At 42.9% G+C, this 27,169-nt stretch overlaps 1 protein-coding gene across 3 annotated transcripts in view; it reads right to left on the reverse strand.

Annotated features, from left to right (window-relative positions):
* FAM171A1 (family with sequence similarity 171 member A1) overlaps positions 1 to 27,169 on the reverse strand; it is a 130,010-nt gene that overhangs the window by 16,412 nt on the left and 86,429 nt on the right. For 2 of the 3 annotated variants that reach the window (XM_004578589.2, XM_058669282.1), the window contains exons 4-5: positions 21,802 to 21,960; positions 17,559 to 17,735 (exon numbers count right to left, since the gene is read on the reverse strand). In XM_004578589.2, the coding sequence (XP_004578646.2) occupies positions 17,559 to 17,735; positions 21,802 to 21,960 (336 nt within the window). The remainder of the gene's footprint in view (positions 1 to 17,558; positions 17,736 to 21,801; positions 21,961 to 27,169) is intronic. The other variant, XM_058669281.1, reaches the window with a different exon arrangement.

Raw genomic sequence — 27,169 nt, forward strand, 5'->3', positions numbered from 1 at the left:
CAATGCTCATTTAGGATGCTAGTGATGGAGGTGGTGTCTTAACACATTGCGTTAACAGAGGTGCCAAAGGCACCTTCACAAGAGCTACAGAAGACATGTGAGAGAATGGTGCCTCTTCTTATAATCACAAGAAAAGCTGATTGAAGGAAACAAGAAGGGGAGCGTGGCTTGTGTCAACCCCTCCACCAGCTCCAAGGGATACTGCATGGAAACACCTCAGTCAAGCTGATGCCCCAGCTAATTCTCCAAGGCTTGTATCAGTGTACCAGTGGAGCAAATGCTTACCACCTCTATAGCCACGCAGTTTCTGCCACCCCAATCACCAGTAGAAAGGAAAACCACTCTGTGGAGCCACAAGAGGGAGTTTAGGCCTGTATTTTTGAGTTCAGAGCTACTGCACCAAGATCCAGCACTTCATAAAAGCCAAAGGCCATGAGCTACCATGGGCAGAGCTCACAAATGAGCCTTGAGACTTGCTCAGCATCCAACAGAGACTTGCACTTGGGGCTGTTTTGGGCTTCAGGCTTGGGCTGGTTAAGCCCAAGACTTGGTAGATGCTGTTTCCATCTTGAGGCAACAAGCCTGTGGACAGATTTCTGGATCTGTCTCTGGATCGTGAGACCTGAACCCTGGTGAGACTTGTCTTTATGCATATTACTGCCACCTCTTGGGGGCCTGTTACACACCCCCAAGATTGTACCAGGTCTGATAAATGTGATGCTCTGCTGTGACCCACTGAGTTGCTGAAGGGTTGCTTCTATCACCCCTCAAGCCACCTTGGGCAGCCAGCAAAGAATCAAAGGATTGTTTTAGGACTCAATGCCAGGCTGGTAAGATCCAGCAGTGAGCAGGTCCTAAAAACACAACTGGAACTGTGTCAGTGCTCAGTAGAGTTCTGTGGTTCTGCTTGAGCACTTTTATACCCCAGCCAATGTCACCAGGGGCTGACATGTTGCACTGAGCAGTGAATCTACCTTACAGAAGAAAGATCATAGCAGGGTGACCTTCAGCCCTACTCCTAGGCAGCACTGGTCTTGGGGGGCTAAGGGCTTCAGTTGTGACCCAGTAATATGGCATTCATGGACACTGGACATGGAGTATAAGCCTACTATAGGCCCAGCAGATGGTTGTAGGGACAGACTACCCACTTTCAGATACTCTGCCAGTATCTATGGGGAGTATCATCAGACTGAATCAGTAAAAACATTAATAGTGGTCCTGGAATAAACTCTGACACAGGGTACTATCTGCTGCTATATCTCTATACTTGTATATATATTTAGCAGATGTACCAACAGGCTCAGTGAAGTTATGCAGAATGCTTAGAATTTCTAGCATGATAGCCACAAACAAAGTCATATTGCTATAACTTTTCCTTTAATGCGCAGACAATTTTTATACCACAACCATCAAAAACTTCCATGGCCTCACCTAAAGAGCAAGATGAGGTCATCTTGGAGTCATCTTGGAGATGATCTAGGAGTTGAAATTTCCAAATGGCTGGATGAAGACTTCAAAATAGTCATTTTAAGGAGACAACGAATTTCAAAATACAGAGAAATGATTTAATATTCTACCAGAGAGATTCATTAGATAGAAGCAAGCAAAATCCAGTGGAAATTATTCGGCTGAAAGCTACACAAAGTGAAAGTAATAACGTAACAGAAACCTTCAACAACACAACAGACCAAACAGAAGAAAGAACCAGTGGGCTTGAAGACAGCCTGTTTGGAAATATACTAGAAAATCAAGAGGAATGAAGATGGCCTAGAAAAAATGAGATAGCATGTAAAGAGTGAACATTCTAGTTATTGGGACTCAAGTGGGACCTTAGCAACTTTGAAAGGGTAGAAAATACATTCAAAGAGATAACAACAGTAAACCTCCTAAACTTAGAGCTAGACACAACCGTCTAAGGTCAAAGGTCAACTAAACCAAGTCTGCTCCAAGACATTACAGTCAAGATTGCCAAAGTCAAAGAGAGGATTCTCAAAGAAGTAAACAATGCAGAAAGGTATTCCAACTCACCTAACAACAGCCTTCTCAGCAGGAACCTCATGGGCCAGGAGGGAGTGGCAGATTTTTTTAAAGACTGAAAAAAAAAATCTGCCAGCCAAGAATACTGTATCAGCAAAGCTATCTTTCAGATATGAGGGAAAGATAAATACATTTCTTTCTTTTTTTTAAGATTTACTTATTTTTATTGCAAAGTCATATATATAGAGATGAGGAGAGACAGAGAAATATCTTCTGTCTGATGATTCATTCCCCAAGTGACCGCAACGGCTGTGCTGTGCCAATCTGAAGCCAGGGGCCAAGAGCTCCTCTGAGTCTCCCACGTGGGTGCAGGGTCCCAAGGCTTTGAGCCATCCTCGACTGATTTCCCAGGCCACAAGCAGGGAGGTGGATGCGAAGCAGGGCTGCCGGGACTAGAATGGGCGCCCATATGGGATCCTGGCACATTCAAGGTGAGGACTTTAGCTGCTAGCCCATGGTGCCAGGCCTGAAAAATACATTTCTAGACAAACAAAAGCTGGGAGAATTGATCAGACCTGTGTCACAAGAAATGTTAAGGGGAGTTCTTGAACCTGACCAAAGGAGATGATAGTAAGTAGAAGAAAACATCAGAAGGAGGAAAATTCACTGGAAAGAGAAACCACAGACACAAACCCAAAATGGTCTAATACTGTAAACAGTGTACATTAATTGTTATATCTTTTATTTATTTGAATGGTAGCTACAAAGAGAAGGAGCTCTTTCACCTGCTGATTCACTCCCAAAGTGAAGCAATGTGAAGGTTGGGGAAGGTTGAAGCCACGACGCAGGAGTTTCATCCAGGCTTCTTATTTGGGTGCCAGGGGCCTAAGTACTTGAGCCATCTTTTGCTGTCCTGTTAGAGCCATTAGCAGGGAATAGATGGGAAGTAGAGCAGTTGGGACTCAACCAGTGCTCACATGGGATCCTGGCACTACAGGTGGAGGCTTACCCCATGCGGCACGAAGAGGGTCCCCTAAGACACAGGGCATATTGAAAGCAGTCAGAAATTTCATTCAGTAGCATGTTATTTAATTCCATGATGTTGTAAATTTTTTAAACTTTATTCTTGCTGATTTTTGTTTTATGGCTTTTCATTTAAGTGAATGTATAGTAACTGTGTAAAAGAGACTATCATATTCAGACGTGAAGATACAATGCAGTATGCATCTCTACTTCCAAATCAAAGGTCAACTCCCAATGAAAGTGTTGGACATGTCTTGACAACAAGACGCTGGATTGTCTGCCATTTTCTGTACCTACTATGCCAGGATACACTTAAATAGCAGAATGATGGATTTATGACTGCTTAATGAAGGGCTATACTATTGCAATAATATAAAAATCAGTTGGGGGAGAGGAAGTTTGGGGAGGGAGTATGAGAAATCCCAGAGCCTATGGAATTGTACCATAAAATTAAAAAAAAAAAAAAAAAAACCCAAACAAAAATAAAACAAACAAACAAAACAAAACAAATTTAAACTGTATGGGCAGGCCTTGTGGCACAGTGTGTTAAGCTGTCACTTGAAGTGTTAGATTCTGTACTAAAATCTAGTTCAAGTCTGAGCTGCTTCACTTCTAGTCCAGGTATCTGTTAATATGACTGGGAAAGCCAGAAGATGGCCCAAGTACTTGAGCCCCTGCCACCCACACAGAAGACCTGGATGGAATTCTGGGCTCCTGGCTTCAGACTAGCCTAGTCTCCGCCATTGCGGACATTCAAGAATTGAACAATTAGATGGAAGAGTTCTATTTCTTTTTTTGTATATTCCCCTCTCTCTGTTAATCTTCACTTTCAAATAAATAAACCTTTAGAAACAATTAAAAATTCAAAATGTGGAGAACAATGGAGTACAAAATGTGAGTTCTTTATCAGGCTTTCTTTTGTTTTCATTTATGCTTCTTTTCTTATCTTCTTTTTTTAAAGATTTATTTATTTTTATTGGAAAGGCAGATATACAGAGAGGAGGAGAGACGGAGAGGAAGATCTTTTGTCTGATGATTCACTCCCCAAGCAGCCGCAACAGCCGGTGCTGTGCTGATCCGAAGTCAGGAGCCAGGATCCTCTTCTGGGTCTTCCACATGAGTGCAGGTCCCAAGGCTTTGGGCTGTCCTTGACTGCTTTCCCAGGCCACAAGCAGGGAGCTGGATGGGAAGTGGGGCTGCCGGGATTAGAACCGGCGCCCATATGGGATCCCGGGCATGCAAGGAGAGGACCTTAACCATTTTGCTATCGCTCCGGGCCCTTCTTTTCCTATCTTTATAATCAACGTTCAGTTGTTATTTCAAGACAGTTTGTTATGATCCAAAGAAGTCACTTGTAAGCCTCATGCTAGCCACAAAGCAAGAATCCATAACACACTTATCAAAAGTATTAAGTAAGCATACCACCTGAAAAAATCACTTAGCCAAAAATGAAAACTAAAAGCAGGAGAAGAAAAGGAGCAAGTATCAAAATGGGAGGATTAAGATCTTGCCTATCAACAATAACATTACAGTGAATGGGCTCCAATTAAAGAGCACAGGTGTTCTGATATGGGATGTAGGTATCTTAACCACTATGCTCAATGCCTGCTCCTGAACTTTCTGAAGTATCCCTGTATATCCTACTTTGGAGGCATAGAAACATTAGGTTCAAAAAAGCAGTTTTCCCAAGTAAAGATCCATCCTGACATTTGCAGGACTCAGGATCTAAGTACATCTGGAGGCCCAAATGCAACGTTTTGAACACTCACAAGCCAGAAGGCACACTACCACACTGGCTAAACCCTCCTAGCAGGCTCCCACAGCAGGTGGGAACGTAGCAGTCTTGAATCTGTCAGAGTATGTGCTGTAACATGGTGGCCACGGAGGGCTGCTTAACATCTCTTCCCAACTCATCCCCGGTCTCATGCACACGCATTCCCACGTCACATGTTCATTCTCATCCTCCAGATGGTGGCCACTTCTCTGACTTAAGGGTGGGTACACATGAGATGTGCATCCAGGAGATGGGCCTGGGAGAAGCCTTGGAGCAGCTGGAGGCCTGCTTGGGCAACAGACTGTAGGATTCTGGGTACCAGGGAGGTTTTCTAGAAAGGAGGCTGTGATTTCAGGTGAGTATCTCTCTGTGACAGTAGATACCTTATCCCTTGGGGGCACATGGTGAGGGCTACAGTAAGGCCTTCTGAAACAGGAGACTTGGGCCAGGGTTCCTCATGCTCAGTTTAAGAATGATACTACTAGGGTCCAGCACTATACCCTAGCAGCTAAAGTCCTTGCCTTGCACAAGCCAGGATCCCATTTGGGCTCTGGTTCTGATCCTGGCGGCTTTGCTTCCTATCCAGTTCCTTGCTTGTGGCCTGGGAAAGTGGTGAAGGATGGTCCAAAGCCTTGGGACCCTGCACCTGCATGGGAGACCTGGAAGAGGCTCCGGGCTCCTGACTTCGGATCAGCTCAGCTGTGGCTGTGTGGTCATTTGGGGAGTGAGTCAGCAGACAGAAGATCTTTCTCTCTGTCTCTCCTCCTCTCTGTATATATAACTTTGCAATAAAAATACATATTTAAATAAAAAAGAGAATGTTACCACTAAATGGGACAGAGTATTAAGAGGTGAGCTTTTATTACAAAGAGGTATAATAACTTAACAAAATAGTCTCCTCAGAAATGTCTGTGTTTTCAAGACTGCACCTGGAGCACTGATAAAGCTGTACGTAAATAAGATGATAATCATGCCAGGATTATTAATTTTTAACCAGGAGCTTTCAGATCTGATGAATGCATATAAACATTTATTTTTTAAAGTTCCCATAAAAAGTATTACTTTATTTTAGGCAAGAATGTCCTGATATAATATCTTACAGAAGGCAGGAGCAAATAACATTGTTTAGGGCCTACCAGCTACTCTTAGCCAGTGATGAGCCAGTGATATTAAGATGCTGTAAGATTTTACTCTTCCTGTCCATATCCTCTTATTTTATGCTTTACACACACACACACACAAACACACACACACAAACACACACACACACACACCCCTAAACCCCTCAAACTATATGGACCTAATAATAGCAATGAAGATGATAATACAATGGTTGACACATTCAACGCCTTTTATCAAGTGTACAGCACTATCAGAGATCTCCACTTAACAATTCTACAAGGTAGGGACAGTCACTCTTCTTATTCACAGATAAGGAAACTGTGGGCCAGAGAGTTTACAGAACTTGCTCCTGACCACACAACTCAAGTTCCTGCTCTCTTCCTGCCTGGGCTGCATACTGTCTACATTCTTCAGAAAACACCATACTCTACTCGTGACTGTAAAATTCTCAAATCTACCCAAAATATTCTTCACCTTTTAATGATCAATTCAAGCGGAGAACAATGAAAACAGAAAACATTTGGGAAAACAGCTGGTTCTGAAATGACTGATGGCAGCTTTATGTTCCCAACTGTTTTTACTCGGTTGATACTGAAGGCACATTTTAGGTGCCACACTTAAAATCCTGGCCAAAGAGCAGCAGAGCGTGAGCGCCTGAGGTTTTTCACTGACTCGGAGGTCAGCAGGAGGGTACACATTTGCTACAGATGATTCATGGAGTGAATACTCCCTCAGCGGTCATGAGCCTTGACTCCCACACAGGACAGGGTTTCTTTCAGAAGGAGTATGTGGGTCTATATTCTTCTGGACTGCAGAAGCAGGTAACCACGATCTGTCAAGCTTGCTGACAATGGCTTCCATTAAATCTAAGCATGGAAAGCCCTAACTCCCTATAAAATGATTCTTTAAGAAAACAAAGTTCCTAAGAAACGAGGTTTTAAAGCAAAAACCAGAGCTACTGTGATGGTATTCTTTCCTGAAAATTTTCAGTTTGGGGGAATTATAAATGCCAAAAGCTTAAGAATTCCTATAAATTGATTGATATTACAAGATTTTTTTTGAGTTGTTAGACAACACTGAAAAGCAAATGTTCATGTTCTGACGTCATTCTGCTTCCTTCTTTCCCCTTTGGGCAGTGCAAGTGCTACACGGCTAACTCCACTCCACTCTGGAGTGAAGAACACTGCAGTTGGGACCCTGAGGAGCTGTAGTGGCAAAAAGACACGAATTTGTATCTTACTAAACAATTCAACAAGTGCCTGGCTGGGACAGTGTTAGGTATGACAAAGTTTGTACCAGACAGGTCATTGTCCAATGACCTCAGTATTCTTAGCTACTAACAGGAATGTTGTAGCATAACATGTTGTAACACAATGTGTCAATCTGTTTTCTCCTTTTCCTCCTTTTCCTCTTGCACAGTTAAAGACACAGAAGAATGCAGAAATCATTTTCCTGAGGGTTACTGTTTTGTTTCTGAGTAATAGCCTTCACTGTAATGATATTTATTTCAAATATCATCTTCCTTAAGGATATATTGATATTGCCCTTAGGCAAATCAGTTTTCTTGTTGGTTTAATATCCTTAACTACTGCTGTTTTTAAAAATAATAATAATGTTTATGATATGCAGTCATAAGATTAATATCATCCATATGAATACACAGTTATTAGAGAAATGGACTGCCTTTTTAACTTCAGCTTTTGCCTGCATCAAGCATCATAGCTCATCCTTACAATCCAATTATTCTATTCCAGTATTCTGATCTGAGCCTTTACACCTAGATAGGAGGCTTATGATATACAGACAAAAGGGCAAGCTATTATTATTCTTATTAAGGACTTTGTTTTCAAGGCAGTTTCAAGCTCACAAATTGGGAGGAAGGTACAAAGATGTCCTAGATCTCCCCTCCCCTGACAACACGCAGAGCCTCCCCATTATCAATCGCCTATCAGAGTCGTACAGCGGCTTCAATTGATGAACTTAAACTGACACATTATCACTTATAGTTCACATGTTTGATAATGCTATTTCAAATCTCTGAGAGCCATAACATAATCTGGTGCTTTAAGAACTTCCATCCCTTACCCCGACCAAAAAAAAAAAAAAAAAAAAAAAAGGAATGGGAGAAAATCAGATCTGTATTTTAGAACAAGCTCCACCTTCAAGGGCAAGCTGGCTATGACTTACCTAAAAAGACCAATTAAAGGAGCACACAACATCAGCAGTAATGTTCACGATCTGAGGCAGAGACAAATCTCCAACAGGCCAATTATGACTGGTATTCCTGAACATCTGATACGATGCACCATACATGATAAGAGGCGCTTCAGCAACCACCATTTCTATAGCAACCCTCACACACTCTGCAGGCTGTATTTGGAGACGGCAGTAAAAACTGGATTCTACAATGCAGCAGCATTCTTAGAATATGCTTTCAATTTGTTCATCTCACTAGAAGCAGAGTACACAAATCAAGTAAGCTAGGCTGCCACTAAACAGCAGAAATTCAGCAAATGCAGAAGATAATAAATCTTGACTTCCTTGCCAATCCATGTCAGTTGGTCACTTTCAATTTAAACCACTGACCTGGTTTGCTTGTTCATAAGTGACCATTCCCCAGGGCAACAAGTCAAATCTCAGTCTGACAACCTCATTTCAGCCATCTGCTGCCCCAGTTCCAGACTAAGAAAGAGTAAATGCCTATAAAGGAGGCTGACATGTTCACCTCTTACTGTTTAGAAAGTCCCAGCCAAAACGCACCTGCTGGGACCAAGAAAATGTCCTTTGCCCAGTCTTGGAGGGAAACCTGTTTCCTTCGAACAACAAACTGAGCCCTGATGCCTATATTCACCTCACCGCGTCTGGTCCCCTCACATACACCTTGACCCGCATGACACTGAGAGTGCACAATTAGAAGATTCTAAATTAACTCTGCCAGTTCCTCAGAACAAAACACTTCTATCCATCCACTACAGAGTCCTCCCTTACTTCATAAATAAGGGGCACTGTAGTTCAAAAGTCTCAGATAAGCACATAAATGTATCATAAATTTCAACCTTAGTATATGAAATTGAGCTTTTAAAATATTTTTATCAAGGCTATCTATAGTAACTAGTAAATTGATCCTTTTGCAATATACGATCAATGTTCAGATAGTTTTCATTTAATAAGTCATCCTTTGATAACTATGTAGGTTGAAACGGGCAAATTCTAATGTTAAAATGGAAAACAGTCCACCTGCTTCAAAAAAACAAAAACAAAAACAGAAAGGATAAGTCTGGCCATTAAAAACAAGAAAAGGACGACTGTGCTAAATGGTGGGGCCAAATACTGATCCCACCTTACTGGTGTTTGAAAGGCAGCACTTCCAAGTTGGCCTCACAAGAATCTTGACTCACAGCAATCATGACTGAGCTAGTTAAAATGTAGGTTTATACAATTAATACTAAAATCCTGTTTTATTATTCAAACAGAAATTAATGCTGAACCATAACAGAATTTTATCCACTGTTTCTTTTTTTAAAATTACCTTTGTAGTCTAGCTTTACAATAAAGGTACTGTCACTCTGAGCATCAGCTGTTACTCTCAGCAAAGAGAATGCTGGCCCAAGAGCAAAGGGAAAGTTCCCCTTTGCTATATAGTCAGGTGGCACTTGAAAAGAGCCAAACATGCTAACCACAGCAAAAGTTTCAATTATGCATGTAAGTTGTGCTTCTTGAAAAAAGCCATTTTTATCACGGGTGCACGCAGCAATTAGCTACTTCATATTCAACAAAATGCAAGTTGTGCTTCAGTCACCATCCTCATTTGGTCCTGCTGCATGTGGCATATAGTGCTGAATGGGGGGGGGGGGGGTCACTAGCTTTTTCTAAAAGAGGTCTGCGGTTTAATCTGGCATCCCATATGGACATTTGTCTGTTTCCTGGCTGCTCCATGTTTGTTCCAGCACCTGCTGATGTACCTGGAAATGCAGCAGAAGACGGCCTAAGTACTTGGCTTTCTTGCACCTACACACGGAATTTAGAAATTCTTAACCCATGGTTTTGACTTGGCCCATTCCCAGGCATTATGGCCATCTGGGAGTGAAGCTCTCTGAAACTCATCTTTCAAACAAACAAACAAATAAATAAATCCTAAAACAAAACAAAACAAACCAGGTCAGATGGTAAGTGGTTTTGGTTTGTGGCACATAAGGGATTCAACTGTGTTGTGATGTGAGAATAAGACAAAACGTTAGCAAGTGTGTTTGGCTGTTAAATAAATCTGTACTTTGGGATGTGGAGGCAGAAATTTACTTTGATATACCTTAAAAACATATAATTTTAAGGTATTAAAAGATGATATGATTATTTTAAATCATAAGTAGCAATGAATTAATCAATTATGGTATATAAGATACATACATGTTTGCAATGTTTTCCTGCTCTGTATTTGAAATTTATGAAACTAAAATTTTTTATTTTGAATTTTCAAATTACATAGTACAATTTCATATAGACTGGGATTCCCCCCAAAACTCCCACCCCCCGACAGATTTTCCCCATTTTACTACAATGGTATAGCCCTTCATAAGGAATCATAATTCCATCAGTCTCTTATTTAAGCGTACCCCAACATTGTTGGTACAGACAATGTCAGACAGTCCAGCATCCCATTGTCTACACATTTCTAACAGTTTCATTCGGAATCCATCTTTTGTCTGAAAGCAGGAATGCACGGAACTAAAATTTTTTAATTTCCACTTACAGAATTATATTTATGATCAAATATCAATTTAAAACAAAATCCTCTAGTTAGATGAGTAAGTTAGAGGACAAATGGTATCTTTCAAATCTACATCCAAGCTTAAAGCTTTCAGAAAACATTATAATTTCTTTTTTTTTTTTTTAAAGATTTATTCATTTTATTACAGCCAGATATACACAGAGGAGGAGAGACAGAGAGGAAGATCTTCCGTCCGATGATTCACTCCCCAAGTGAGCCGCAACGGGCCGATGCGCGCCGATCCATTGCCGGGAACCAAGAACCTCTTCCGGGTCTCCCACGCGGGTGCAGTGTCCCAAAGCATTGGGCCGTCCTCAACTGCTTTCCCAGGCCACAAGCAGGGAGCTGGATGGGAAGTGGAGCTGCCGGGATTAGAACCGGCGCCCATATGGGATCCCGGGGCTTTCAAGGCGAGGACTTTAGCCGCTAGACCACGCTGCCGGGCCCATAGAAAACATTATAATTTCTTTGATTATTTTTGAGTGGTGATCCAAATGTAGGTTTCTTTGAACATGTGCAATCTATTACAGTGAAGAATCTGACAGTTAAAATTTTAACAGTTGATGCTAAGTTAAAAAGATAATAGAAATAAGCTATACAATAAAGATTCTAAAAAGAAGAGGCCTAATGCCTTGGGCACATTTGCCAGAGAACAAGGAACTGGAAAACTTGTAGTACAGAGATGTCATAACAACATACACCTCTTTGTTGTCACTGACTTCTATGTTGTATACTTCTTATTGCTATCATAACAAATTTATTCTCATAACCCTGGGGTCAGAAGTCCAGATTCAGTTCTTCTAGGTTCAAGTTAGGGTGCTAGCAGGGCCAGTTCCTTCTGGAGGCTTGCTTGAAGGCAGCATCCTTTCCCTGGTCATATCAGCTTCTCTAGTCCACTTGTGCTCCCTCCCTCCATTCTCAACATGTATCACTGCAACTTCTGCTCCTGTAATCACACTGCACCTCTTCTCCATTTGCAGCTCCCTTTTAAAGATCCTCCTGACCATGCTGGGACGTCAGGATAATCTATCCGATCCAGGATCTCAATCATATCAGTAAAGTGTCCAGTCCCTTTACAGTAATAATCACAAAATTCATACATTAGGACATGGATATTGGGTAAAAGGTATTATTTGGCCTGTCACACATATCAAGAAATCATTTTTTTTTCTGCAAAAGGAAACAGAATATGGACAGAGTACAAAGATGATAGGACAAAGGAATTTCTATTTTTCCTTTTTAAAAAGATTTAATTATTTATGCATTTAAAAGGCAGAGCAACAGAGAGGGAGATACAGGGACACACACACACACACACACACACACAGATTTTTCATCTGCTAGTTCACTTCCCAAATGACTGGAACAGCCAGGGTTGGACCAGGCCAGCACCAGGAATTCCATCTGGGTCTCCTATATGAGTAGCAGGGGCCTAAGTACTTGGGTCTTCCATCTCTGCTTTCTAAGGTACACAATTTGGAAAACTGGAACTGAGGGGGAGCAGCCAGAACTTGAACCAACGGTCTGATATGGGATGTTGGCATTATAAGTGTGGCTTACCATACTCCACTATTACCCTGGCCTCCCAGAAAACTCTTTAAATAAATGCCTGCTCTTAACAAAGTATACAAAAAACACACATGCAGAAGTGAAGATGTTGCTTTTGCAGTGCATATGAAACACACACATACGAGTTCCTTCCAGAAAGCAGCACTGACATAATCTTTTAGACAGCCATGTTGATCCCTATTCAAACACACTCATTCCTAGATGGAGAAGAAGAATAATAGCAGGCATGGAAGCTCCATGACGGAGAAAAACCCCAGTGTTAACTACTCCCTCCAAACAAGAGCTCAACGCATGACCTTTGACTAAAGGAATTAATTCAACATATATTACGGCAGATTCTATATACAGAACTCTAAAGTACAAAAGCTAACATACAAAACACCCTGACCTGATTGGATCACTCATTGAACGTTGTAGCTGTTTGGCTGGTGTATGCCAGGAACTGCTCCTCATCATAGGAACCGACAGACAGCAGATGAACCCTCAGTAACTGCCAGGCATGTCCCCACACACTTACAGCACCACCGCAATCTGTGCAGGTTCTCAGGAGGACCTCGGTCATGTCGCGGGTGTGGGGAAAGGGACTTAGAAGGAGAGAGTGCACTTATGCAAAGTGACACTCTGAGGGAGCCCCCAAGTAGGTTCAGGGAAGGTGCAGTGGGGACAAAAAAGGAGAAAAACAGAGTGGAAGTGGGAAATAGTGGGGACAAGGAAATTGCAATATGTAAGACTAAGCCAAAAATAGAAAGAAATCCTGTCTTTTGTGATAAAATAGATGCAAACGGAGACCGTTATGTGTAGGGAAATAAGCCAGTCACCAAAATTCAAATATCATGATTTCTCTGATTTCTGGTAATTAATAGATAAAGTGTCAAAAATTACAATGTGTATTAGTGAAACTGTCATCCTGAGATGTGATTAATGCTTACAGATCTTGTCTATACACCTGAGAAACAGTGGTCTTTCTACTTAGTATTTGATGAATTCTTCATTTTTTTTAAAGATTTATTTGTTTTTATTACAAAGTCAGATATACAGAAAGGAGGAGAGACAGAGAGGAAGATCTTCTGTCTGACGATTCACTCCCCAAGTGACTGCAACGGCCAGTGCTGTGCCGATCCGAAGCCGGGAACCAGGAACCTCTTCCGGGTCTCCCACACGGGTGCAGTGTCCCAATGCATTGGGCCATCCTCGACTGCTTTCCCAGGCCACAAGCAGGGAGCTGGATGGGAAGTGGAGCAGCCGGGATTAGAACCGGCGCCCATATGGGATCCTGGCGCATTTAAAGGGAGGACTTCAGCCACTAGGCCGCGCCGCCAGGCCCGAATTCTTCATTCAGTGGAGGGTTAAGTTTGTGAATATAAAGCAAATGGAAAGGCTACCACGGTAAAAATTACAAGAAAAAATAAGGAGGGAAGGTGGGAAGCATCATTATATTCTTAAAACATGAAATACATGAAACGTATTTCCTTAACATAAATAAATTTATGAAATTAAAATGATATTCCTTTGAAAAGAATAAACTAATTAGAGGATGAATCCACAAAACAGAGCAACAGCAAAAGTCCTGGGGAGGGAAGAGACATGGAAGGCCACAAGACAGCTCCTAGATTTGGGGAAGAGGGAAGAGTCCTGGCTGAGGTAGTGGAAACTCCAAGGAAGAGAGGATCGGGTAAGTTTGGAAAACTCGGGCTTGCCATTGATGTGACTTTTCATGGTATCAGACCTGGCACAGAAACAAAAGAATAAACTAGAGTAACTCTAAGATTCTAGTTTGATGGTCTGCTGGACGGCACTCATTAAGATTAGAATCACAGAATGAACAGTGGGCATAGTGGTGAGTGTTGGTTTTCAACATGTTGAATCTGAGTTTCCTATAGGACATCCAGAAAATGGGTGTCTTAGAGATGAACAGAAACACAGGTAGCTATGGAAGTGCAGGGAGGGCTAGATGCTTCAGCAGTGGCTCACAGAGTACAATAGGACCTGGGTATGCAGGTAAGATAGCCCCAGGAGAGTCACTGTGTCACAGGAATGGTGACAAACAAGTGTTGCAGAGGCGTGATCAGAGAGGACGAGGAGGTGCCCTAATTCTTCTGTTGCCCTTTCAGGAAACGGGAGAGGGGAGGTCACAAAAGAGAAGGCAGTGGACTGAGAGGTGGGTGCTGTGCGTGGGGAACCAACTTTCAAGAAGCCAGTCTTGGTGGCATGATCAGGGAAAGTTGTCTACAAAACAGGAAGATCTTCGCTTACTCTGCATCCCTCTCGGGGTGCACTTGCTATGGACCAGGCATCGCATCAAGCCTCTTTTATAAACAGTACCTCGTTTGCTCTTGTGATGGCTGATTTCATTGTCTTGATATTTGGTCTAGATGCTGCTATGAAGGTATTAGATGAGATTCACTTTTATACCCATAGATTCTGAGTAAAGCAGACCACTCCTTATAATATAGATGGGCTTCAAACAATCAGCTAAAGGCCTCAAGAAAAAGATAGGTCTTCGGAGGAGGAGGAAATACTGTCTATTCATAACCTTTGGCCTTGAATTACAGTGTCATTTCTTCTCTGAGTTTCTGGGATGCCATCCTCCTGTACACCTGTGATTTGCCAGCCTCTACAGCCAGGTGAGCCAATTCCTTAAATCTGTGCAAGCCTTAACAACTTACAGCAAAGAGAGGTATATATTTCCTATTGGTTCTGCGTCTCTGTAAAATGCCAATACGCTGTTCAAAACAGTGGTAAGTACTATTATCACCTCCATGTTACAGTGGAGGAAACTGTGGCACAGTGGGATTGAAAACTTGGCCGGAATCATTCAACCAATGGATGACAGAGCTGGAATTCCAATTTTCTCTGCCCACAGCATATGCTGTGTGGCCTCCCCAGAGCATGAATCTGAATGGGTTGGGGACCCCATAGGAGGACTAAAATATAAAGGCAAGAGAGTTTCCAACAGTATATGGATGGGAAAACATAATGTGTGTGATGTGCCCACAGTGGGACCTAATGTTCTGCAAGTAGCAGGAGCCAGAATTTTAGGAAACAAAATGCAAGCCCTTTCCATTCTCTTTCCTGCCTTCATTATCCAAGTTCCTTCTGCCTGTCACTCATGTTATTCAGAGTCTCTCAGTCACATATTCCCTCTAAGATTATGAAGCACAGAAAACACACACCAGCCACACATTGCCCTTACTCAGCAGGACATGCAGATGGAGCATCACGGCCCACCTAACGACGCTACATTTAACTGAGCAAAGTTGCTGCAATCCACATGAGAAGTATAGAGTCTGAAATCAACCAACTGGGAACAGAAAACAAAACAAGGCATCCCCAAAAGCCCAAGGGCATTTACTTTCAAATATAATCCCTAGAATTATGTTTTGACCAACTCAAGAGATTAGGTAACTTTGAAAAGATACTTGATATAAAATTTAAAAACATATTCTCATTTATCTTAATGCATTGTCTAAAAGTTTTGAAGTATGAATTGGATTATTTGAAAACTGGTATTTCTCAGATTGACATTTATGGAACAGGGAACCAAGGCATGTGGGAACACCTTACGGAATTAACCATGGCTGTATATAAAGATTTAGCTACAAAGATTTTTTTCACATTATTAGTGACCTTTTCTTTCCTAATTGGAAGAGGCTGGTGGACTGAATTGTGATATATTCATATTGTGGAATACCATGTACTAATTAAGCTTGATATTGCAGGATAATATTTAATATTTTGGAAAGATGTTTAGAATATTGCCTAGCATAAAATCCTCTTTTTAAAAGTATGAGAGTACTTCAAAAAGCTCCACGCATATGACCACCTTTGAAAATTTAATAGAAAATGTGTTACATGAAAAAAACTGAGTATGGCTTCTGAGGTTTTAAAATTCCATTTCCCATGAACTTTAAAATATTTTAAAAAAAATTATATATTTGGAAGAGAAAGAGACAGAAAAAAGATACATATAGAGAGATATATATAGAGAAACACTATCATCTGCTGGCTCACTCTCCAAATACCTGCAAAGGTGAGGGTGGGCTGGGGCAGAAGCTGGGAGCCCAGTGGCTCAGAACAGGTCTTCCACATGGGGTGCCAGAAATTCAATCACTGGAATCATTACTATGACCTCCCAGGGTCTGCATTAGCAGAAAGCGAGAGTTAGGAGTCAGAGCTGAGTATCCCACTCAGGCACTCCAATATGGCACGCTGGCATCTTCACTGATAAGTCAAACACCTATCCATTCATTAACCTTTCAAAGTGCTCTCATGTGCTTTGTGGAAGGCAACCTCTGAAATGACTTCCATTCTGAGTACCTGTGCTTTTACATTTTTACTTTTTAAATTTTCTCTAGGATCACATTTTAAGAGGATGGCAAGCTACCATGCTAAAATCAGCTCTATGGAGAGGCCCATGTGGCTACTACTGAAGCCCCTTGCTGAAGTGTGAGTCTGCAGGTAACTCCTGCATCTCAAACCCCTGTTTGAGATGATCAGAGCCTTGTGGGCAGCAAGATAAAATTTTGCTAGACACTGACCCAAACTGTTCAGCTTAGTTAGGCCTGGACTTCTGACCCCAGAAACCGATAAGGCAGATATTCACTGATTTAATTGCTAAATTTTAGGGTAATTTGTTATTCAATACCTGATAGACTTCAAATATGAATATGAATAATCCTTTTCTTTGTTTTGTAATGCAGACAAATGTCTTTCCTTTTTCATTGTCTGAAAAATGACCCAGAGAGATTGTAGGAGCTTCTGAAGAATAAAATGAAGCAACCAATTACAGTTTGAATCATCTCTAATGGTTCTTTTCAAAGTGGGCATTTGGCCCGAAAGTTAAGAAGCCCGTTGAGATGCCTGCATCTCATATTAGAGTACCTGGATTTGATCCCCAGCAATGGCTCTTGACTCCAGCTTCCTGCTAATGCAGACCGTTGCAGACAGTGATGCTGGCTTTTGGGTTCTTGGGATCCCAGTCCCAGTTCCTGGCTTTGGCCCAATCCAGTTCTGGCTGTTGCAGGTACCTGGGGAGTGAACTGGTCAATGTGAGAACTGGTCCTGTTCTCTTAAATACATAGTTTTGCTATATTATTCTTTTCAGATAAATTAGCAAAAACATACAACAAATAATAATAATAAAAAAAGAACTTCAAATGGAGTATCTGAATGGTATGGCAGAGTGAGCTATATCCAGCTTTATCCAGTGCACTGTGAGCAGCATTGGCCAACTGCAAGCAAGGGGGCTTTTCACAGGGTTCTTAGAAGGAAAACCAAACAGCAGTGAAGTCCTCGAGAGCTCATTGTCAGCTCAGAGCTCTTGCTTACCCAGCTTCTGGTCAAACCGCCACGCTGCAACATAGGCATTGTGCCTCAGACTGCTCTGTGTGGCCAGGGGCACGGTGACATAGATGGGCCCATCCACCAGCACCGGCGTTCCATTACTGCTGAGCAGGTGGACACTGACAGCCGTGACCGGGGTCAGGTCGTACCTAGTGCTGTTTCCTAGAAAGAAGAGGTATTCTCCATCATATGCATACCAAGTACTGTGTGGGGCTGCAGATAGCCTTTGTAAAACAAGAACATGTCTCAGTCCCCATTTCCTGAGCACTGTACCTCCTCACAGCCAGAGGCTCCAGTGAGCATTCTATAAGCATAATCCTCACCACAATCTTCTAAGCCAAGTAAAACCCCATAATACCCTGGAAGCAACAGGTTCGGAGAGTTGGAGATGGTAACTGACCTATAGGTATCCAAGCCCCAGGTCTGCCAATTCTAATTACTGTGTGTACCTGCAAAGAACGACTCCTCAAAGAAGGACTTTTTCTAGAAAGTGAGATGAAGGTGAATGTGGGAATCACCAAGAATAAGTGAGCCCTGTGCATGTGATGATAACCTATAGCATATATTATATAATAAATTGTGTTAATAACAGATTACACCAACAAAACCAAATGGTTTAGAACTTAAGAAGAAAATAGTAGATCTCTTCATATCTGTTTTAAAACTATTAATTTACTGGGATTTGAAATATTTAGGAATGACTTTAGTTCCATTGTTGTTTTGGTCTATTTAAAAGGAACTTAATATACCAATTATTGTCCATTAGAGGCCTTTTATCCAAGCCAATCCTTTAGTGACTCTCTACTTACAGATAAAAGAAAGAATATTTATGAGTGTATTACTTATACACTTAAGTAATCCATTTTTAGACTTTTCTCTAGTAAAATACAGTTTCACACAAATGTATCTGTCATAATTTTATATATTTACTTGAATGGAAAGACAAAAACAGTGGTAAACACATTTTTAAGATGTATCAGAATGCAATATAGGATTTCTTATTTAGTTGCTCATGCACTTATCTATCTAATCTGCCCAAATTTGCATTACACTACATGCCTGAGTTTGGATTCTATTTAGACACTGAAAGCAAATCTAGTGAACTTTTCAGTTTCAATAGTGAGTTCTAATGAAATCCTTCAGAGTGATTTCTATACAGCCAATGACCTTTCACTATCCAAACCATCTCTGTGTACCAACGTAGGCATGCCAAGGCATGAGAATGGAGATTTCATCAAAAGGTCTAGGTTGGAATCTTCGATTCAAGTTCAGAAATCTTGTCTGAGCATTTCTTTTCAAGGTAAAGAAAACAAAAATCCAGAATTTACCATGCTGCGGATTACAACTTGCTGTGGACTGAGACATCGATGTGCCAACTCCTTACAGGCAAGGCAGCGCCGCACCAGATCTATCCCAGGTTCTCTTAGACCCCTCAACCAGACACAACTTAAAACTACAGAAACATGAAGTAACTTCCCAAACTGCATGAACACCTTAGGGATAATATTCTCCATCATGGAGTGTTGTTTTTCTTTCATCAGATCCTAAGCAGGCTGTCTGAACAGCAGCAATAGGGAGATAGCCAGAAAAGCACTAGGAATGCCATCTCCCTTCTCTGCTCACATCTCCTTTTAGTATTCCTTTCCTCTGATCCTGCACAGTCCTGGTCCAGGAAGATAAGGCACCTCTGCCAGATCTGCCACTAACGACCCACACAGCCTTTGGCAAATTACTAATTTCTCTGGGGTATGTTTTTCTTACCTTCCTGAATCTATGGAAATAAAAATATTCAGCTGTAAACATTCATTATAGCATGGCAGAAATGAGCACATTAACTGTAAGCAATATGCCTTATGTCTGTGTCATTTCGTATTTCTTTAAAAGGTGGCTTAGGGAGGCAGGCATAGTGGTATAGTAAGCTCAGTATCTACCTGTGGTGCCAGCATCCCTGGTTCGAGTCCCAGCTGCTCTGCTTCTGATCCAGCTCCCTGTTAATGTGCCTGGCAAAGTAGAGGAAGATAGCTCAAGTCCTTGGACTCCTACCCATGTGTGAGACTCAGAAGAAGCTTCACAGATTGGGGGCAGTTATATCTGCTTTCTGGTGGCCCCTTTTCTTCTTCAGTGTTCCTACTCTGTTTTCCCCAAAATTCTTCCCTTATCCTCATTTTTTTAAAAGATGAATTTATTTGAAAGGCAGAGCTGTAAAGAGAGTGGGAGAAACAGAACGAGATCTTCCATCTATTGTTTCATCCCTGTATGGTCACAATGGCCATAGCTGGCCAAACCCAGCAACTCCCTCCAGTCTCTGTGTGGGTGACAGGGGCCCAAGCACTTGGGCTGTCTCCAACTGCCTTCCCAAGCATATTAGCAGGGAACTGCATCAGAAGCACAGCAACCAGGGCTTGAGCTGATACTGAAACAACATGAAGCATTGCAGGGCAAGGAAGAGGAAGGGAGTGCCACCAAGCCGGATGGCAACATCTGACTGTTGGTCTGCAAGAACCACGCAGTTCAGTGGAGCCCAGGATCCCAGATCCCCCTGGCTGTGCAGCTGTGTGTGTGAAAACACCCCTGCGGCAGACCCAGGAAGGTGACTCAGAGAAGGGCTGAACCTTTCTAGGTCCATTCATCAGTTATTTCGATGGGAAAGCAGTTTCATGTCACCATCTAAAGACAGCGTGCTCTTTCTCTCTTCTGAAATAATGCTGAGAGACTTTAAAATAAAACAAATGCTTCTGAAATCGATAGTCCTGGGCCTGCGTGTTCTTCTCTACCACCTTCCTCCCACCCGCCCTGTCTCTCAGGTTTCATAATTTATTCATGGAAATGGGGCACCGAAAAATTAATGAGCTCTGAGGAAGGAGGTAGTTTGAGTTTGGGTTTTATAACTTCTTTCCTTCAAATCAGACCCCGTGTTCTCAGAAACAATGCTTTTCTCCCAGGCCTGCACACTGAAAGTAATAGCCAACATATTCCCCATGAGGACTGGTTAGGATGCTAGTATACACCTGCCTGCTGGCAAATGACCGACTTATTAATTGCATCGCCCTGACATATGAATTAAAGGAATAAAAAAATTTCTGAAAACAGGTGCTACAGGTGGGAAGACAGGCAGACAGTAAATCACTGGCATACCTTAATCTCTAGGCAGAAACTACTTGCCTGCTACAAAACACATCAGATGTTTCAGGTTTAAAAACTTCCCCAGACTCATCAGTTTATAAAAGGTCTAGAAAATAAAGTTTTCCTAAGAAATGTGATAATTTACTCACCTAAAAGGACTTAGCCTAGAACCACCTCTGGTTTTCAAGTTTATGCTGTGATTAGTCCAAAGTGTGTGTGTGTGTGTGTGTGTGTGTGTGTGTGTGTGTGTGTGTGTTGAGGGGGAGGCGAAAAGAGAAGGCGGCAAACAACAAAATAATTCAGAACTGTGGGATCTCAGCACCTCTCTTTCCCCAGGACTAGGGCAGGTGCCCTGGAGGACTGCGCTTGCTGGGTTTAGGTGGCAGCGACATGCCCAGGCTCTCCCTGATAAGGAATTATCACATACTCTCTGGCTGGTAGCTTTGAGCTCCTCTGATCTTTCAGCTGTATGTGTCATGCCAGACGGGTGACAAGGACTGACTCAGAGCTATCTGCCAGAAGAGGATTCCAAAACTGCTTCAAAGCCCAGTGACTACTGTGTTAGAAGGCAGCGAGAACAAGCAGAGAGAGGGGAAGACTGGATGAACACAGCTGGCAGAGAGCATACGTTCACCATTTCTTTAGCATGCTAACTGCTGGGGCACAGTGGTGGGGTGTTTGCTTGGGGTGCCCTCTGCACAGTGCCTTTCCCTTCTCAGCATCTCTACCACCCTACAGCCCCATGCTCGCACACACACATTCTAGGGGTGGAAAGCAGAGAGACAAATCCCTATATCTCACACAACTGTTTTAAATAATTTCTGCTCAAACAAGTGTTCTGAACTTAATCTGGTCTGAGCCCAGAGAAGGTACTTATGGCATCAGGCAAAGCAGAATGGTTCAAGGAGACGGAGCCACTGAACTGCAGTGATGCGGCTTAACTGCCTGGCTTCCCCGATTTTAAAGTGACGAACTTGCAGAAAGAGTTCTTAGGTCTACTCCAGCACTGCTTTCCCACCAAGTGCTAACACTCCCAGCTGTAGCTAAGACTCACATATAAAGACTGCAAACACAGAAGCCCCTCCTGGGAAGAGTGTCCCATTACCTGTTCCATTGCCGTCTAATCCTCGCAAATAAGGAAAACTGTCCACTTCCGAGGGGGAGCTGGCGGCTGTGAGAAAAGCGGTCAGATCGCTGTAGCTGGTGTTCTCTGGCAATCTCAGGGCCCTCCTCTGGAAGTGAGCGCGAGGCTGCGGCCGAGCACCTGCGGAGATCAACCTCCAAGTTACCTCCCCAGGCAGCAGTTTCCGTTTATAGAAAATACAGGGCGGGGAAGTGCTGTTCTAAGGTTTCCTTTGGCACACCTCCCCCACCCTGCTCCTTCCCACAGCCCTGTCTGGATTCTTCACTCATGCAGGACACCCAGAAGTGACAATATGCTATTATGGGGAAGACAAATAATAGCCCATTGTCACATTTGTTTTGACACAGGATGTGCCTTGGGTTCCTAACAGAAAGCATGTTCCAAGGGCAGCTGGTGAGCAGGCTCCTTGTTGCTTGACATCTCCCTGAGGATCAGGGTGACATTTTGGGAAAGTCCATGAAAATGAGACCAGCAGAGGATAATTAATCTCTTTACACAAACAATGCATGGCTTATTTTCTGATATGACCATAAACTCATCTTTAACCTGCCTGGTAAGATCTGGTCTGACTCTGGACCACATTGAGGCAAAGCGAGGGAACGAGTGGAAGTGTGGTGTTGAGAAGAACCCCAATCATGAGCCCCTGACCCTTGGGGAAGCTGCCACCTGGCACCCAGTCTCTCCTGCACAGGCACTTCTTGTTTGTCACTCTGAGCAAGCTTCTGGAGTGGCTCAAGATGAGACTCCTGCCTCAGACTCTGCTCCTTGGTGCAGGAGGATGGGTTTAGTCACAGGCTCTGTGCAGGTTATTAAATGATCTAGCCCAGGCTCGAGGTAGATCATGCGTCTCCTGTGATCAGCTGAGGGCTTTGCCTTTCCAGCCCTGGGCTGTCCTGACACCACCTTCTGGTCCTGCCCACAGCCAGTGGTCCCTTATAATACTATATCTCAGAGCTTGTGTGTGGAGGGGGGATAAGCCTATCTTGGAAGTTCTAGAATAGAGGTGCCTCTAGATCTGAGTCCTTTCTTACTCCTAAAACACACACTGGTCTCTGTGTACCTTTTTCATTCTTCATCTTCAGGTCTGCTCTTCTTTTCCTTCTAGTGTAAAAATTCTGACATCTTATTTCTGCCACCATCTTGGTCTGTGTTGAGGTCCAACCCCTCGCACTCCTCACCAGTGTCTTGAGGCTGGCTGGCTGTTCCTGACCCCTGTCTGCACTTGGCCACATGTGCTGTTAGCTTCTTTTGTTCTCCTTGGCCTCACTGACTTCCCAAGATGGAAAGTTAAAATCCATCCTCTCTTTTCATCTCCCCTGAACTATACAGCAGCACTCTGTTATCTTTTTTTTTCAGTGACAGGAAAAAAACACTTTCTCCACTGTTTTGCAGTCCAAACAATTGTTTCTGACGTTATCCAGTAAATATGCTCCTGTTTGGGCTTCAAACAACAGAAAAGCCAGGAAATTTGCTAACACAAAGAAAGAGCAGAACAGTATATCTAAGTGTGACAGGGCAAAGAGGGAACTTGCTCTCATGAGCGTCAGGGCAGGAAATAGATTCCTGGCTGGGGACCCCAGGAAAGGCTGAGGAGGGGTTCATATAGCTCTCCAGGACTGAGGAACAACTTCCTGTGAAACAGGAAGGCTGAGGTCTGTGTGCAGGGTCTCTGGTCAACAAGAAATAGCTTCCTGCTCAGCCTGGGCAAGCGAGATTCACAATGAAATTGGGATAGGCAGCCCAGTGAGGCTTAACGTGGACTTGGAGAAACACACCCAAGGCCATTCTCCCCCAACTTCCCAGGGCTTTCAGGGTCTCATGGGTTCTCTACCTATGCTGCCTTATCCCATTCTCCAGCAGATCATGTATCTCATGCATGTTGGTGGGAGATGCCAACTCTCTTTCCTTTCCACCTGCTGCCTCCCTTCACTGTTCTAAGCATGAGAAACTGGCCCCTGGTCATATCATATTGAGGTCCATCTGTGTGTGGCTGGGGACATGCTGGGGTGCTATGTTGAGGACAGTTTGCAATTAGTCTAGCAAATGTGACAAATTCTGTGACTGGCATGGCAGGGGCTGAGGGATCAAATATACCCCTACTATGCAGTATGAGCAAACCTGATAGCTAACGAAACAGGCAAAAAACATGGACTCAGAGAAACACACCCAAGAAATTTAAGTGTAAAAGCTTAAAAAACACACTGAGAAATTTAAGCGTAAAAGCTATTCTGAGTCATGGTGAAAACAAAACCTCAAGCGAATGTGTGGAGTAGGTGAGTGAATGGTTGTGTTCGTAAGCCTATCCTTACGGATTAAAGCTGCTCCAATTTCCCACAAGTTGGAATGGGATGTGATTGGGTGGGGATGGAAGGCTTTCTTCTCAGGTTGATTGTCCCCTCTCCCCCATTCTCTACAGCAACTGTTTCAAACATCCTCTGACTTTTGGCCCTGTCCTCATCCCCAAAGTGCTTAGGTGCAACTTTAGTGAAAACATTGGCGCCATCACTCCATTTCCGCCCCCTCCCCCACTTCATAAATAACCTGTTTCTCCCACAACATGTGTTTGGAAATGCTGACTGTTGATTGTATGATCCGCAAACCCATGACCCTTTCTCAGCTTCCATCCTCATCCACCTCGGCACAATGGTCAACATTGTTCACCACCCTACCCGTGACCCCTTCCTTCTTGGCATTCATGGCCTTACACTCTGCATGTCCCCAGCCAGGGCTTGCCTGTTTTTTCCTTTGTAAGAACAGTTCCCTCCTAGGGAATGAAACAGTTCCTACAGGCCTTCTGTTCCCTGCCTCTGTTGTCTCCCTCCTCTCTCAGTAATTCTGCCTTGGACCTTGGCTGCTGTGGTCCTTTCTAGCCCTGACTCTTCTGTCAGCCCCACATCCAGATGCATGTTTAAATTGTCTTCTGCCTCCTCTCTCACTTTAATACCCATGCTCCTCAGCACCCAGCATTGAGCCAAGTAATCCTCATCACTTTGCTTTTCCAATATCTTGCGTATTCATTCATGGACCAAGACTGGCCAATCTTCCTGCATCAGTGCTTCTTCCACCTTTTCTGCTCTTTCTGCCTCTATCCTATGTTCCTCTTTGCTTCAACTATCGCAGAAGTCTCCTATGTGGCCTCACTGCTTCAGTCTATCCCCGTTTTCTGTTTTATCCATGCACACAATGCTTATTCTAAGATGCCACTTTGGCGGAGTATATGCTTTTCAGCCAAAGGGTCTCCACTACTTGCCAAATTTGCAATTATGACTAAAACAGTAAGAATAGATAAGTTCATGAGGCCAGCATTGTAGCATAGTAGGTTAACCCTCCACCTGTTATGACAGCATCCCATATGGGCACTGGTTTGAGTCTGGCAGCTCCAACTTTCTGCTAATGGTCTGGGAAAGGGGCAGAAGATAGTCCAAGTGCTTGGGGTCCTACATCCATGTGGTAGGCCTGAAAGATGATCCATGCACATGTATTTAGCCTGCCTCAGTCACGGTCATTGCAGCCATTTGAGGAGTGAACCAGTGGATGGAAGATGCTTTTGCTGTCTCTTCTCTCTGTAACTGTCTCTGCCTACCAAATAAATACATTCTTTTTTTTTAAATAATAGGCAAACCAATGCAGACTCAGACTGCTACTATATATCTTGGAAGTGAAAGGTTTAGATCAGTGCATCATGAGTTACAAAGTTCAGGAGACTGTGGCAAAGTGGGTCAAGCTGCCGTTTGGAAGACCTGTGTTACTTATCAGACAGCTCATTTAAGTTCTAACTACTCTGCTTCTGCTAACACATTGGTAAGAAAGACGGTTCTAATGCTTGGATCACTGCCATTCAAGTCAGAGATTCTGCTGAAATTCTTGCCTCCTAGCTTCGGCCTAGTCTAGACCTGTCTACTGCAACCACCTGGGGAGTGAACCAGCAAACAGATCTCTTTTTCCTCTCTCACCTACAAGTTCATATACATAATTTAACATCAAGAACAATCTCTCTCTATGGGTGAGGAATCTAAAATCAGGAGCAGTTAAGTGACTTCCCAAAGTCATCCAGCTTGGAAGAAATAGAAATGAATTTTTTATTCTAACTTCTGTATTCCTCTCTGTTATACAATGCCTATCTCAGAATAAATGCTGTATTCAGTATTGATCAGCCATCACCTGGTCAAGCAGGTTCATACAACTCTGCATCTGTGTGTGTGCCCATGCTGTCTCCATGTCTCTATCTCCTTCAACGATCTCTATTTGTGCATCCTGCACGTCATCCCAAACACATGCCACATGCCACCTCCTCTACGATCCCATCTCCAACGTTAATGTCTATTTTGACATCTTGTGTAGCACTGATCCTACTGGGCCTTATATTCTTGTTTATTTACATTCTCATGCATATCCCTAATGAGAAGTGCCACCAGAAAAAAAAAAGATGGACAGTACTGTCACTTAAATCCAAGTTTAACTCTTTCCTCTATCACATGATAGTTGAGTGACTGGGCTTCAGGTTTCTCATCTTTAAGAAAGAATTGGAATCCACCATGGGGGAGGGTATGAGGGTTGGAGGAATCCCAGAGCCTATAAAACTGTGTCACATAATGCAACATAAAAAAAAAGATTGGAAAGAATCATGCTGGTGTCACAATATGGATACTCTATAGTTAGTTCAGAATATATGTATATATGTACACATATGGTGCCCAATAGTGCCTCCTGATTAATAACAGCTACAGCACAGCAGTGCTTTTCCATGTTTGCAGCCAGTTTTAACTGAAGTGCCTTAAAGCAAGACATTCTACGAGATGCATCACACTATGTTGTTGATATGGATGGACTGAACAATATTCAGTGAACAACAGCAAAATATTTACTGAATGAGATCAAGGTTTCTCAAATTCAGCACCATTAACATTATGGGCAGGTGAAGCTGTGTTTGGAAGTTGTTCTGTGCTTATAGCACCCCCAACCTTTTCCCACTATATGCCAGCAGCGGCTCCCAAACTGTGACAGCTAAAACATCTCTAGAGGTTGCTAAATGTTGCTAGGTAGGGGGCGCAGAATCACCCCATTAGAGAGCCACTGTGCTAGCTGAGCACCTTCACAGTAAACCAGTGAGAACCTCCTCTGCAATGGCTGTTGGAGATAAGGAGAGGCAAAGGACCAAGACTTTGTCTTTCATAGACTCAAAAGCCAGAGAGGCTATCTGAGAAATAGCTTCATCATCATAGCGTCTTAATCTCAGAGTAAGAGAGAGATGAAAGGAATACTGGACTAATTTTAACAGAGAGGGTCCAATTAATAGAGAAGAGAGAAGTTCCTTGGTATTTGTGAGCTG

The sequence above is a fragment of the Ochotona princeps genome, chromosome 10 (genome assembly GCF_030435755.1).
Source record: "Ochotona princeps isolate mOchPri1 chromosome 10, mOchPri1.hap1, whole genome shotgun sequence".
Taxonomy (NCBI): Eukaryota; Metazoa; Chordata; class Mammalia; order Lagomorpha; family Ochotonidae; genus Ochotona; species Ochotona princeps.